Source organism: Salvelinus namaycush, chromosome 20, assembly GCF_016432855.1.
Source record: "Salvelinus namaycush isolate Seneca chromosome 20, SaNama_1.0, whole genome shotgun sequence".
In the NCBI taxonomy this organism is placed as follows: domain Eukaryota; kingdom Metazoa; phylum Chordata; class Actinopteri; order Salmoniformes; family Salmonidae; genus Salvelinus; species Salvelinus namaycush.
Genome location: NC_052326.1, coordinates 4499085 through 4513271, shown reverse-complemented (window position 1 = coordinate 4513271; position 14187 = coordinate 4499085). Strand labels below are relative to the sequence as shown.

The 14187-nt window shown below is 41.9% G+C and overlaps 1 protein-coding gene across 1 annotated transcript in view; it reads right to left on the bottom strand.

Annotated features, from left to right (window-relative positions):
* Positions 1 to 13895, bottom strand: part of LOC120065560 (chromodomain-helicase-DNA-binding protein 6-like) — a 69935-nt gene extending 56040 nt beyond the window's left edge. The window contains exons 1-3 of the mRNA XM_039016625.1: positions 13357 to 13895; positions 7420 to 7579; positions 4883 to 5032 (exon numbers count right to left, since the gene is read on the bottom strand). Of these exons, the coding sequence (XP_038872553.1) occupies positions 4883 to 5032; positions 7420 to 7579; positions 13357 to 13895 (849 nt within the window). The remainder of the gene's footprint in view (positions 1 to 4882; positions 5033 to 7419; positions 7580 to 13356) is intronic.
* Between the last annotated feature and the right edge of the window lie 292 nt (positions 13896 to 14187).

The window sequence follows — 14187 nt, the reverse complement described above, 5'->3', positions numbered from 1 at the left end:
ATGTGGATGTATTTCAAGGCCTACCTTCAAACCCAGTGCCTCTTTGCTTGACATGATGGGAAATCAAAAGAAATCAGCCAAAACCTCAGAAAAAAAAATTGTAGACCTCCACAAGTCTGGTTCATCCTTGGGAGCAATTTCCAAACGCCTGAAGGCACCACGTTCACGCAAGTACAAACATTATGGGACCAAGCAGTCATCATACTGCTCAGGAAGGGGACGCGTTGTCTTCTAGAGATGAACATACTTTGGTGCAAAAAGTACAAATCAATCCCAGAATAGCAGCAAAGGACCTTGTGAAGATGCTGGAGGAAACAGGTACAAAAGTATCTATATACACAGTAAAACGAGTCCTATATCGACATAACCTGAAAAGGCCGCTCAGCAAGGAAGAAGCCACAGCTCCAAAATCGCCATAAAAAAGCCAGACTACGGTTTGCAGCTGCAAATGGGGACAAAGATCGTACTTTGAGAAATGTCCTCTGGTCTGATGAAACAAAAATAGAAATGTTTGGACATAATGACCATTGTTATGTATGGAGGAAAAAGGGGAAGGCTTGCAAGCCAAAGAACACCATCCTAACCGTGAAGCACGGGGAGGAAGCATCATGTTGTGGGGATGCTTTGCTGCAGGAGGGACTGGTGCACTTCACAAAATAGATGGCATCATGAGGGAGGACAATTATGTGGATATATTGAAGCAACATCTCAAGACATCAGTCAGGAAGTTAAAGCTTGGTCGCAAATTGGTCTTCCAAATGGACAATGACCCCAAGCATACTTCCAAAGTTGTGGCAAAATGGCTTAATGACAACAAAGTCAAGGTATTGGAATGGCCATCACAAAGCCCTGACCTCAATCCTATAGAACATTTGTGGGCAAAACTGAAAAAGCGTGTGTGAGCAAGGAGGCCAAAATGACTGTTACACCAGCTCTGTCAGGAGGAATGGGCCAAAATTCACCAACTTATTGTGGGAAGCTTGTGGAAGGATACCCAAAATGTTTGACCAAGACTAAACAATTTAAAGGCAATGCTACCAAATACTAATTGAGCGCATGTAAACTTCTGACCCACTGGGAATGTGATGAAAGAAATAAAAACTGAAATAAATCATTTTCTGCTATTATTCTGACATTTCACATTCTTAAAATAAAGTGGTGATCCTAACTGACCTAAAACAGGGAATTCTTACTGGGATTAAATGTACGGAATTGTGAAAAACTGAGTTTAAATGTATTTGGCTAAGGTGTATGTAAACTTCCGACTTCAACTGTATATAAAATGTATATTGATCTGTGTGGTCGTAACATGATTTTGTGACATACCACAGACTCACTAAACACAAATGCTTTGTTTGTAAATTATGTCTGAGTGTTGGTGTGCCCCTGGCCATCCATCAACAACAAAAAATATTTCAAAAAAGGTTTAATGTTTAAGGAATTTGAAATTATTTATACTTTTGATACTCAAGTACATTTTAGCAATTCCATTTACTTAAGTATTTTTAAAACCAAATACTTTTACTCAAGTAGTATTATACTGGGTGACTTTTACCTTAATAGATAATGACTGAATTATCTTTATATCTGGACATTTTCTGTTAACCTGGAATTTTTCCTTATTCTAGGCTACTACTTTTACCACTTTTAGTCAATCTTTCCTACACTTCTCAGTTTCGCACATGACCTCACATGTGAATCCTTAAAGAGATGGTGGGGCTGGCTTAAGAGGGAGTGAACAATGCTGAATGAGTGTAGACAAATATAGAGCTCTCCAATAGGTACCAAAACATTCAAAGACCCTTTTCTCAAAAATTAGTTTACAAGTGTATCAACTTAAAGCAGAATTACTTTCCCATTGTTCCTCAAAAATGCAGTGTATGATATACCATTTTGTAGCTGAGTCTCTACTTTTCACCAATGTAAAAAAAACAATTTCAAATGTTGCTACATAAGACCGAATCCAGGTGGTGAGTCACATCTTAATTTGTTTTATTACAAATGTATTATATTGTTGAGGTTATTACCATTATTATCAGTTATCAGCTATATAATTAATATTGATGTTAATTAATATGATTAGAATGAATCATGTTATATACAGTACCGTGAAAAAGTATTTGCCCCCTTTCTGATTCTCAATTTTTGCATATTTTTCATACTAAATGTTACAGATCTTCAACCAAATCCTAATATTAGTTAAAGAGCACCGGGGTTTACAAATAAAAAAAGGATACTTATTTTATTAATTAACAAAAAGTTACAACACCCAATTGCACCCTTACACTCAATAACTCGTTGTGCCACCTTGAGCTGCAATGACTGCAACCAAATGGTTCCTGTATTTGTTGATCATTCTCTCACATCACCATTGAGGATTTTTGCCTCCCTCTTGCATGCAGAAATGCTTTACCTCAGCAAAATGTGTGTTTTCAAGCATGAACAGCTCGTTTCAAGTCCATTCCAAAACTTCAAATGTATTTATTTTTAACCACCTTCATGTAGACTCGATTTTGTGTTTTGGATCATTTCTTGCTGCATTACCCAGCTGCGCTTCAGCTCACTGATGGATGGCCAGACAGTCGCCTGTAGAATTCGAATATTTTTTTCCATCAATCTACACACAATCCACAATTAAGTTTTTAGATATTGCAAATATATTTTAAAAAACTAAAACACATATGTATTCAGATGCTTTACTCAGTACATTGTTGAAGAACCTTTGGCAGGGATTACAGCGTCGAGTCTTCTTGGGTAGGACGCTACAAGCTTGGCACACCTGTATTTGGGGAGTTTCTCCCATTCTTCTCTGCAGATCCTCTCAAGCTCTGTCAGGTTGGATGGGGAGCGTTGCTGCACAGTTATTTTCAGGTCTTTTGGCAAACTCCAAGCGGGCTGTCCTGCCTTTTACTGAGGAGTGGCTTCCGTCTAGCCACTCTACCATAAAGACCTGATTGGTGGAGTGCTGCAGAGATGGTAGTCCTTCTGGAAGGTTCTCCCATCTCCACAGAGGAACTCTGGAGCGCGGAGTGACCATCGGGGTCTTGGTCTCCTCCCTGATCAAGGCCCTTCTCCCCCGATTGCTCTGTTTGGCCGGGTGGCCAGCTCTAGGAAGAGTATTAATGGTTCCACGCTTCTTCCATGGAGGTCAATGTGTTTTTGGGGACCTTCAACGCTGCAGAAATGTTTTGGTACCTTTCCCCAGATCTGTGCCTCGACAATCTTGTCGTCTCGGAGCTCTTTGTACAATCCCTTCGACCTCATGGCCTGATTTTTTTCTCTGACATGCACTATCAACTGTGGGACCTTAGACAGGTGTGTGCCTTTTCCAACTCATGTCCAGTCAATTCAATTTACCACAGGTGGACTCCAATCAAGTTGTAGAAACATCAAGAATGATCAATGGAAAGAATGCGCCTGAGCTCAATTTCGAGTCTCATAGCAAAGGGTCTGAATACTTATGTAAATAAGGTATTTCTTTTTTTAAATACATATGCAAAAAAATCTAAACCTGTTCTCTTTGATATTATGGGGCATTGTGTGTAGACTGATGAGGAAAAAGTTTTATTTAATCTATTTTTAGATTAAGGCTGTAACGTAACACAATGTGGAAAACGCTAAGGGGTCTGAATACTTTCCGAATGCACTGTAGGAAGAGGAATATTAGAATGTGTAGAGAATCAACATGGTAGCGCAATCAAAAGAATAATAAGATAAGTAGTGTTTTTTTTATTTTTTTTATTATTATACTAGAGGGTAAAAAAATACGTTGAAGTGATCACCTATTCTAATGTAAGAATGACTTGGTGTTTAATGTCCTCTAATGTAATCTTAATTGAAAGCACGGCCTTTAAAAAGCTTCCAGAGTGGGGCAGCGGTCTAAGGCACTGCATCTCAGTGTTGCAGTGTCACTACAGCCTGAGGTTCGATCCCAGTCCCATAGGGTGCCACACAATTCTCCCAGCGTCGTCCAGGTTAGGGGAGGGTTTACTTGGCTCCACACGCGCTAACAACTCCTCGCATGCAAGCTCACTCTGATTGTCAGTTGAACGGTGCTTCTTCCGACACAGTGCAGCTGGCTTCCGGGTTAAGCGAGCAGGTGTTAAGAAGCACGGTTTGGCGGACATGGGGGGGAAAAAAATAGTAACAGCTGACTGATTTAGTCATTATATAAACATTCTTGATAGTAGTGGAAATTAACAATCGTCGACCTTGGCTTAGCCGTCAGGCTATTACATACTTTGCCAATTCAATGTACCCGGTCCAAAACTCATGAGAGGACAACTTCTTGCCCCAGGACCTCTGAAAATTTCATACATGAATTTAACGACATTAGATCTGTCTTCAATATTTATGAACTGTAAATATTTGAACAGCGAGAAATTTGGAGACTTGTCTATGGTGTCGGTGAGGAACTTCTGTCATTGTAGCCCGACAGATGTTGCTCACCATTCATGATCCGTTGGCCATGGCCGTCGATAGTCTTGCGAACGCCATCTAGAGTAGCTGATATCAGGACCAAAGCAGTGTCTATTGTCCCTTTAAGTTCTGAGACCATCATGATGTGTAGTTTGTCCAAGTCGGCAGGTAGGCCTGGTGCAGGGTTGTCAGCCATCTTAGTCATCTCCACCATAGGCGGCGCCATCTTAGTCATCTCCAGCAGAGAGTTTTCGTTCAGACTGTCTTTGGGACACAGCTTGTGAGCCATTTGAGTAAGAAGTTGCGTTCGCGTTAGAAAAAGTAAATCCTACTAGTAGTGAAAAGTAGAGGAGCTACCTCACGTTAGTCCCACGTATTAACACGGAAGCCTCCACATAAAACATTCTACTATCGCATAGCTATTAGTATAAACATGGCCAAAGATAAAGAACAAGATGCTTACCTCAGCCTGCCAGGTGATAGTGGCAGCGTTGAGGGCAGGGATACGGCCCGTCCCCAGCACAGCAATAGTCTCCCCGTCGTCATCCACCACCTTGAAGTCCAGGTCCTCATTGTACTTCCTGCGCTTCACCTGTCGCCCCGAGCGACGCTTCTACAAGAGAGAGTTTACACTAAGTGCCTTCATGTCAAGCATTAGCTACTGCACATAGAGTACCAGTCAACAGTTGACACGTACTCATTCAAGGGTTTTTCTTTATTTTCTACATTGTAGAATAACAGTGAAGAAATAAAAACTATGAAATAACACATATGGAACCATGTAGTAACCAAAAAAAACTTTTCCCTTTCCTGTGGTGGTCCTCATGAGAGCCAGTTTCATCATAGCGCTCGATGGTTTTTGCGACTGCACTTGAAGGGTTTTTTCTTTGAGCCAATCAGTTGTGTGGTGACAAGGTAGGGTTGGTATACAGAATATAGCCTTATTTGGTAAAATACCAAGTCCATATTATGGCAAGAACAGCTCAACTAAGCAAAGAGAAATGACAGTCCATCGTTACTTTAAGACATGAAGGTCAGTCAATGTGGAAAATTTCAAGAACTTTTAAAGTTTCTTTAAGTGCAGTTGCAAAAACCCATCAAGCGCTATGATTAAACCGGCTTTCATGAGGACAACCACAGGAAAGGAAGACCCAGCGTTACCTCTGTTGCAGAAGATACATACATTAGAGTTCCCAGCCTCAGAAATTGCAGCCCAAATAAATGCTACAAAGATCAAGTAACAGACATCTCAACATCAACTGTTCAGAGGAGAATGCGTGAATCAGGCCTTCATGGTCAAATTGTTGTAAAGAAACCTCTACTAATGGACACCAATAAGAAGAAGAGACTTGCTTGGACCAAGAAACATGACCAACGGACATTAAACTGGTAGAAATTGTCTTTTGGTCTGATGAGTCCAAATGTGAGATTTTTGGTTCCAACCGCCATGTCTTTGTGAGACGCAGAGTAGGTGAACGGATGGTCGCCGCATGTGTGGTGCTTACGCAGCATGGCTACCACAGCATTCTGCAGCGATATGCCATCCAATCTGGTTTGCGCTTAGTGGGACTATCATTTGTTTTTCCACAGGACAATGACCCAACTCACCTCCAGGCAGTATAAGAGCTATTTGACCAGGAAGGAGAGCTGCAGCAAATAACCTGGCCTCCACAATCACCCGACCTCAACGCAATTGAGATGGTTTTGGATGAGTTGGACCGCAGAGTGAAGGAAAAGCAGCCAACAAATGCTCAGCACATGTGGGAACTCTTTCAAGACTTATGGAAAAGCATTCCAGGTGAAGCTTGTTGAGAGAATGCCATGAGTGTGCAAAAGCTGTCATCAAGGCAGCTTGATGGTGGCTACTTTGAAGAAAACATATTGATGTTTAAGACTTTTTTGGTTAGTACATGATTCCATGTGTGTTAGTTCATAGTTGATGTCTTCACTATTATTCTACAATGTAGAAAATAGTAAAAATAAAGAAAAACCCTTGAATGAGCAGGTGTCCAAACTTTTGACTGGTACTGCACACACAAACATGCATTTTTGTTAACCAACTTGGCAGAACTGGAGTAATAATGAACGGCAACAAATAGGGTTTAACCAGCGTCAACACTGAACCCCTGATTAGTGGGGTCAAAATAGTGATTTCCTGTTTTGTAATGGTGTTTCCACACTAGGAGCTCGAACCAACACTGGAATTGTGAAAATTATAAACATTGCTTCTTTTTTTTGTTCTTTGCCTGGAATTTCATCCTTTTCAGGTGAGACAGTTTTTGGCACAGAGCATGACATCACAATCTGATTATTCTGACCAATAACCAGTCATTTTACTTGCATATGTATTCTCTTTTTTTTAACCTTTTACTAGGCAAGTCAGTTAAGAACAAATTCTTATTTTCAATGACGGCCTAAGAACAGTGGGTTAACTGCCTTGTTCAGGGGCAGAACGACAGATTTTTACCTTGTCGGCTCGGGATTCAATCTTGCAACCTTTCGGTTACTAGTCCAACACTCTAACCACAAGGCTACCTGTCGCCCCCACTTTGAGAGAATGTTTTTTTTTACAGAACATTGTACAAATGGAAGCAACATGCAGAATTGTGAGCACAATTTACATATAAATACAGAAAATGGCAATACTAACTAAAATACAATAAACAAAAATAGGCAGAAAATATGTATTTGTCAACAAACCATGGGCTGTGACGGCTAATACTTTGATATGCTAGAGTCTAGACAATCCTATCTGCCAATCAGGGCTGTGTGTGGAAATATATTTCAAATTTGTATCAACACGCCCACAAGATCAGACTGAGCGTTTCAATGGCAAAAAGAGGCTCGGGGAAATAAGTGCAAAAAATACTGAGTTAGTTTCATGAAATAAACAGTGATTTATTAGACACAGTGATACAAAAATGTAATCAAGACTGCAAGAATGCTTTAGAGAAGCAAGTGTCACTCAGTCTGCTCTTGCCCTGTCACTCAGTTCCTCACCGTGTTGTCGAGGGGATCGATGCTCTCCTCTCCCCCGATGGCCAGCGCGGACAGGAAGGTCACATTATCTCTATCCCCAGCCTCCTGGAGAACTGCCTCGCTTTTCCGCTTGCCCTTTTTCTTCTTCTCCGCTGGGACCGGCCCTTGGAAGACTTGCGCTCTGTAGAGACACAGCAGGGTTGGCACCACAGAAACAGAAGTCCACCAGGGAGTGTTCGTAATCTGCACTCAACTGACCAGAGGGGTCACATGGCGGCATTATGCGTTTATCGCCTTGCCACCTCACATCGGCAGGTATACTAGCAGAGAATACAAAAGCTAGATACAGTGCATTTGGAAAGTATTCAGAACCCCTGACTTTTTCCACATTGTTACGTTACAGCATATATATATATATATATATATAATGTATTATTGGTTTGTTCCCACCCCTCCACACACAATACCCTATAATGACAAAGCAAAAACTGGTTGACATTTTTGCAAATGTATTAAAAATAAACTTAGCACATTTACATAAGTATTCTTACTCTAAGTATCCGGGCTGGGCCACTCAAGGACATTCAGAGACTTGACCCAAAGCCACTCCTGCGTGGTCTTGGCTGTGTGCTTAGGGTTGCCCTGTTGGAAGGTGAACCTTCGTCTGAGGTTCGGAGCGCTCTGGGGCAGGTTATCAATGATCTCTCTGTACTTTGCTTTGTTCATCTTTCCCCCGATCCTGACTGGTCTCCCAGTCCCTGAAGAACATCCCCACAGCATGATCCTGCCACCATCATGCTTCACCATAGGGATGGTGCCAGGTTTCCTCCAGACGTGACACTTGAAATTCAGGCCAAAGCGTTCAAGCTTGGTTTCATCAGACCAGAGAATCTTATTTCTCATGGTCTGGGAGTCCTTTAGGTGCCTTTTGGAAAACTCCAAATGGGCGGTCATGTGCCTTTTACTGAAGAGTGGCTTCCTTCTGGCCACTACCATAAAAGGCCTGCTTGGTGGAGTGCCGCAGAGATGGGAGACCCTTCCAGAAGCACAACCATCTCCACAGAGGAACTCTGACGCTCTGTCAGAGTGACGATTGGGCAGCCAGCTCTAGGAAGAGTCTTGGTGGTTCCAAACTTCCACTTAAGAATGATGGAGGCCACTGTTTTTGGGGACCGTCAATACTACAGAAATGTTTTTGTAAAATACCCCAGATCTGTGCCGCAACACATTCCGGTCTTGGAGGACTACGGACAATTCCTTCAATCTCTTGGCTTGGTTTTTGCTCTGACATGCACGGTCAACTGTGGGACCTTATATAGACAGGTGTGTGCCTTTCTAAATCATGTCCAATCAATTGAATTTACCAGAGGTGAACTCCAATCAAGTTGTAGAAACCAAGGATGATCAATGGAAACAGGATGCACCTGAGCACAATTTTGAGTCTCATAGTAAAGGGTCTGAATACTTGTGTAAATAAGGTTTATTTAATACATTTGCAAAAATTGGGTGTTTTGTGTAGATTGAGGGAAAAATGTATTTAACCCTTAGAATAAGGCTGTAACGTAACAAAATGTGGATAAAGTCGAGGTCTGAATACTTTCCGAATGCACTGTAAGTGGGCAATGGTTTTTTTCTAACGTCCTTTTTTTGGGAATGCAGGGGTTTAAAAAAGAGGTTTAAAAAGGTTCCCCACAGTTTCCACCTCAAATCCACCCATTCTGCGATTAGAAAAATGCCTCCCACTCCGCTACGGACATGCCAAATAGCAAAATTCTGTGGTCTAGATATTAGCACCGAACGAATATCTCCCTAGATCCCATAACAAAGGCTCAATGACATGGTGCAACTTGGGAAATCTCACCTTTGGGGGAAAAAATCTAAACATCTCTAACTAAAGCCATACAAAGTTGATTTACTTGTTTAACAGATTTCATTTTTTGAAAAGTGAGGCGAGTGAGCAATTTATTTATTCATTTATTTTTTTGAACCCCAACCTTACAAGGTTTTGTACTGACTTTACCAAGACATTTTAGAATGACAGTCACAGGGACCACAGTTTGAGTCCTGGTCAGGGTCATTAGTGTCAGGAGTTGGATAGCACCTTTGAAAGCCTGTCCCAGCTGACTTTTAGGCACAGTTCATTAAATCAGAGGCATAGATCTGCCATTTTATATAATTGATTGTAGTCTACATATAGTAGTGTATATATATTCTATTTAGCTTGAATTCTACGTTTAACCTTCTCACGTGTGAGTTTCAAATATGTAACAGTGCACCCAGCAAGAGTTATTTTTTAATGTGTGCAATATGCTCACTGTTCCAAAACTGTATCATTACACAATAGGACAGTTAACCAGGAACGCTACTTGCTAATTATCTACACTGAGCAAAAACGTAACATGTAAAATGTTGATCCCATGTTTCATGAGTTGAAATAAAAGACCCAAAATCTTTTCCATCGGCACAAAAAGGTTCTCAAATGTTGTGCACAAATCAAATGTTAGTCACATACACGTACGTGTTTAGCAGATGTTATTGCGGGTGTAGCAAAATGCTTGTGCTTCTAGTTCCGAAAGTGTCGGGCTATATCACCACCTGGTAGTAAAGGTTGAATAATCTATTGTTCAGCTATTAGCCTCCCTCCCCAACTTGCAACAAATTGATGTATTTTTGTAGAGACTAGAACTTTATTTTCAAACAAAAATAATTGTTCTGTAAGCAAAAACGAGGCTTCAAAAGTAAATACACTTTAAAAAATTGCAATCGAATATTTTGTAATAGAGCTCAAAACTTTATGCATTTTATTCCTCAAATATTGAGAAAAAAATGTATTTGAAAAAATTAATTACATTTCGCTATCAACCACCCTCCATTTTGGCCATTTTTTGAGTGTCAGTTTGGCTACAAACACTGTTCAGCCTTTCTTTCCGACAAAAAGGAAGTCATAGCAGACACCTACGAAGGACTGCGTGATGATAGCATCTCAGGTAAGCAGTACTGGGCGTTCTTCCATCCAACTTCTACATAGCTAGTAGTTAGCTCCTAGATTTGGCATGGGTCCTCAGATCAAAAAGTTCTACAGCTGCACCATCGAGAGCATCACCGCCTGGTATGGCAAATGTTCCTCATCTGGCCGTAAGGCGCTTTAGGAGCTAGTAGTTAGCTCCTACGATTCAGTGTCGGTTCATAACATTCTACTATATTACACATACATACCGTAGAATGATAAATAATGCAATTATTATTCAAGCAAACCAAAATAATTTAGCTACGAACGCCTGTGCTCGCCATTTTCAGTTGAATTCATCTAACCTTCTGTCCCATTTTTCATAGTCGCTATATAAATCACCTTCCATGACAGTGTAACGGTTAGCTTTTCTTACAGAAGGATGAAAGAATACAATATGTCTGCCAGAGAATGCTATTCTGATGTGTCAGATGAAGAGTTAGACCAGAAAGTCAGTGCCATTAAGGAAGCCCCATGCGGGCTTAAGAATGGTCAAAGGAAGTCTCCAAACAATGGGCCATCGTGTACAATGGCGAAGAGTTAGGGAGTCTTCGCAGCGTGTAGATGGTGCAGGTATCATTGTCAGAATGATCCAGCTTCGTTGCATTGCTCGGCAAAAATACTCTGTACCTGCTCCCCGTCAGCTCAGGGATTCGATCTTGCAACCTTTCGGTTACTAGCCCAACGCTCTAACCACTTGGCTACCTGCCGCCCCACCTCTAAGTCCCGCTGTGTAAGCTCGCAACTTTTAAAGGAGGAACCACTGTAAATTTTTCTGGGCTAACAATGTAAGAAATACATAAAAAACAAAATACTGCAAAGTTTCCTAAGAACTAGAAGCGAGGCAGCCCTGTGTCGGCGCCATCTACACATTCTTCACATCCCGGTTAGTGAGCATTTCTCCTTTGCCAAGATAATCCAATCACCTGACAGGTGCGGCATATCAAGAAGCTGATTAAACAGCATGATCATTACAGAGGTGCACCTTGTGCTGGGGGCCCTAAAAAGGCCACTCTTAAATGTGCAGTTGTCACAACACAATGCCACAGATGTCTCAAGTTGAAGGAGCGTGCAATTGGCATGCTGACTGTATGAATGTCCACCAGAGCTGTTGCCAGAAGACTATGTTCATAAGCAGCCACCAGTCATTTTAGAGAATTTGGCAGTACGTCCAACCGGCCTCAGAACCGGAGACCCCGTGTAACCACGCCAGCCCAGGACCTCCACACCTGGCTTCTTCACCTGCGGGATCATCTGAGACCAGCCACCGCTGCAGCTGATGAAACGGAGGAGTATTTGTCTGTAATAAAGCCCTTCTGTGGGGAAAGAAAATCATTCTGACTGGCTGGGCCTGGCTCCCCATGGCTGTGCCCCTGCCCAGTCATGTGAAATCCATGGATTAGGGCCTAATGAATTTTAATTGACTGATTTCCTTCTATGAAAATTGTTGAAATAGTTGCATGTTGCGTTTATATTTTTGTTTCATATAGTAATTGCTATTATCCAATTCATATTATGGTTTCTGTCAGCCGACAGTTAGCACTAGGACTAACGTAGCCTACAGTTTCCGATTTGGATGAGAATGGCATTATACTGCTGCTACTTCGTTGAAAGTCTTAACATCTGCATCCAAAAATAAACTGCGTACAACTGACTGGTGCGTCGATCATAACTAAACATTCTAATCAGACCGGTTTGAGCATACGCTGTAGGGACCACTGTAAAATCATCACACCTGTGTACTCGTACATGTCAAAGGGTTAACATCTCCCACTACAATAGATGGGTTAGCTGACAACGTCACGGAAACGATGTGCACTTGTCACTGGGGTAGAAGTACATGAGTTGTGATTCTGGATAGCCCGATAGTTACCAACAATGACAAGAAACTGCTATGTGAGGAATCGTAAATGACTCGTTTCAGCTAGTTTCATCTTGTTCTTGATACCATGTTTTGTTTTGTGTTTTGGCAGATTATGTCAATGCTAATATGGCTAAAATTCGCTAGCTAGTTAACCAACAACTAACAATGGATTTGTGAGACAAGTGCTCATTGTATAAAATGTATATGTTTTTAATTAACATTGTTGACATGTAAACTATAAAGTCTGTTTTGCCCCATAGTTGCGCACGCGTCTGTTTTTTTGGTAAAGTGGCACAGTGGTCTAAGACACTGCATCTCAGTGCAAGAGGCATCACTGCAGTACCTGGTTCGAATCCAGGCTGCATCACATCCGGCCGTGATTGGGAGTCCCATAGGGCGGCGCACAATTGGCCCAGCGTCGTCCAGGTTTGGCCGGGGTAGGCCGCCATTGTAAATAAGAATTTGTTCTTAACTGACTTGCCTAGTTAAATAAAAATATTTTTAGACAGATTCAGCAAGCAAACACATTTTCTTCAGGAAATGTACTTTTCCTAGTTTAGTCATATAGGGTTGCAATGTCCCACAAATTCAATACCCAAATCGACTTGAAATATCTACAAAACAAGTTTTGCAGCTTCATAATCCAAAAAGGTACAGAAAAAAAATAAAACTTAAATTTGAGATTTACAAATTATTTTTTTGAGTCACATGATTCTATTCATCATGATTGAACCAAATTCCAACTACTACAATGAATCGTCAACTTTGTCAAAAATAGTTTCATATGAATCATCGATTATGTATTTTTTATTCGAAATGTTGGGGAGAAATGTGAAGCGGGGATCCATTAAACAGTCAAATCAACTTTGTTAGGCCTAAGGAGAGGAGTTAAAGCAGAGTAACAGCACGGGTTCTGACTTCTTGTAACCCACCTAAATTAATTGAATGGTATTATTCCGCACTAGACAAACACAACCATGTCTCTAAATACAACCAAGATTTTACCCGCTAACCACCCAAGAGAACTTGGTTGCGACACACCATTGGAAAAACACAGTGAATGCACTAGTGATCAAAAGCCCCTCACCTGGGTTTGCGGCCCCTCTGTCTGGAAGGAGAGGGGGCGCTCTTGCATTCTGAAGGAGGATGGGGCAGGGCCTGCGCCTTGGGTTTTCTCCCTCTCTTCACCTCTTTTGGTGCCTTCACCTTCCTGGGCTCCTTGAAATTGCGCAGCAGCAGCTCCTTCTCTTCTTTCTGCTCCTTCTTTTTATTTGGTTTCATGTCTCTCTCCAAGCCCTTGTGCTGCCAGGCAATGCCAGGCTCGCCCCGCTTGTCTTTTTTCTTTCGTTTCTTCTTCGCCCACCGCCCGCCCCCTCCATCATCCTCCTCGCTGTTGAGGGGTGACGAGGGGGCGCAGGGGCTGAGGCTGGCCGAGCTGGTGCCCGCCTCGCCCATCCTGGGGTGCTTGGAGTTGGCCATGCAGTGATTGGTCTGACCACCACCAAGGTCCCTGATCTGGTCCTTAGAGCCCAGGGTTCCCCTGGGAAATGGAGTTTGTGCATTTTGGGCAGTTGCATTAGAGGCTGCTGTAGCTGGAGTGTACTTTTGTGAGTGGGTGGTGGACATCTGGAAAAGAACAAGAATGGTGCAATGAAGATACAGAAAGATAAAGGGATAGGAAAAAAAGGCAGGTCATGCCTCTATCTTGCAGTCATAATGAGAGTGAATGGTCGTCACAGGGCGTACTTCTGCAAATGTGAACAATGTTCGCCAGTGTTCAGAATCACATTACACAACAGTGAAGTCTCAGTAAAATTCTCCACATATTCAGAGACCTAGTCAGAGATATAGTGACAAATCTTTCTGTGTCAAATCAGAGGGTAAACCCAAAGCCTGCAAATCCTCCGATATTTAACGG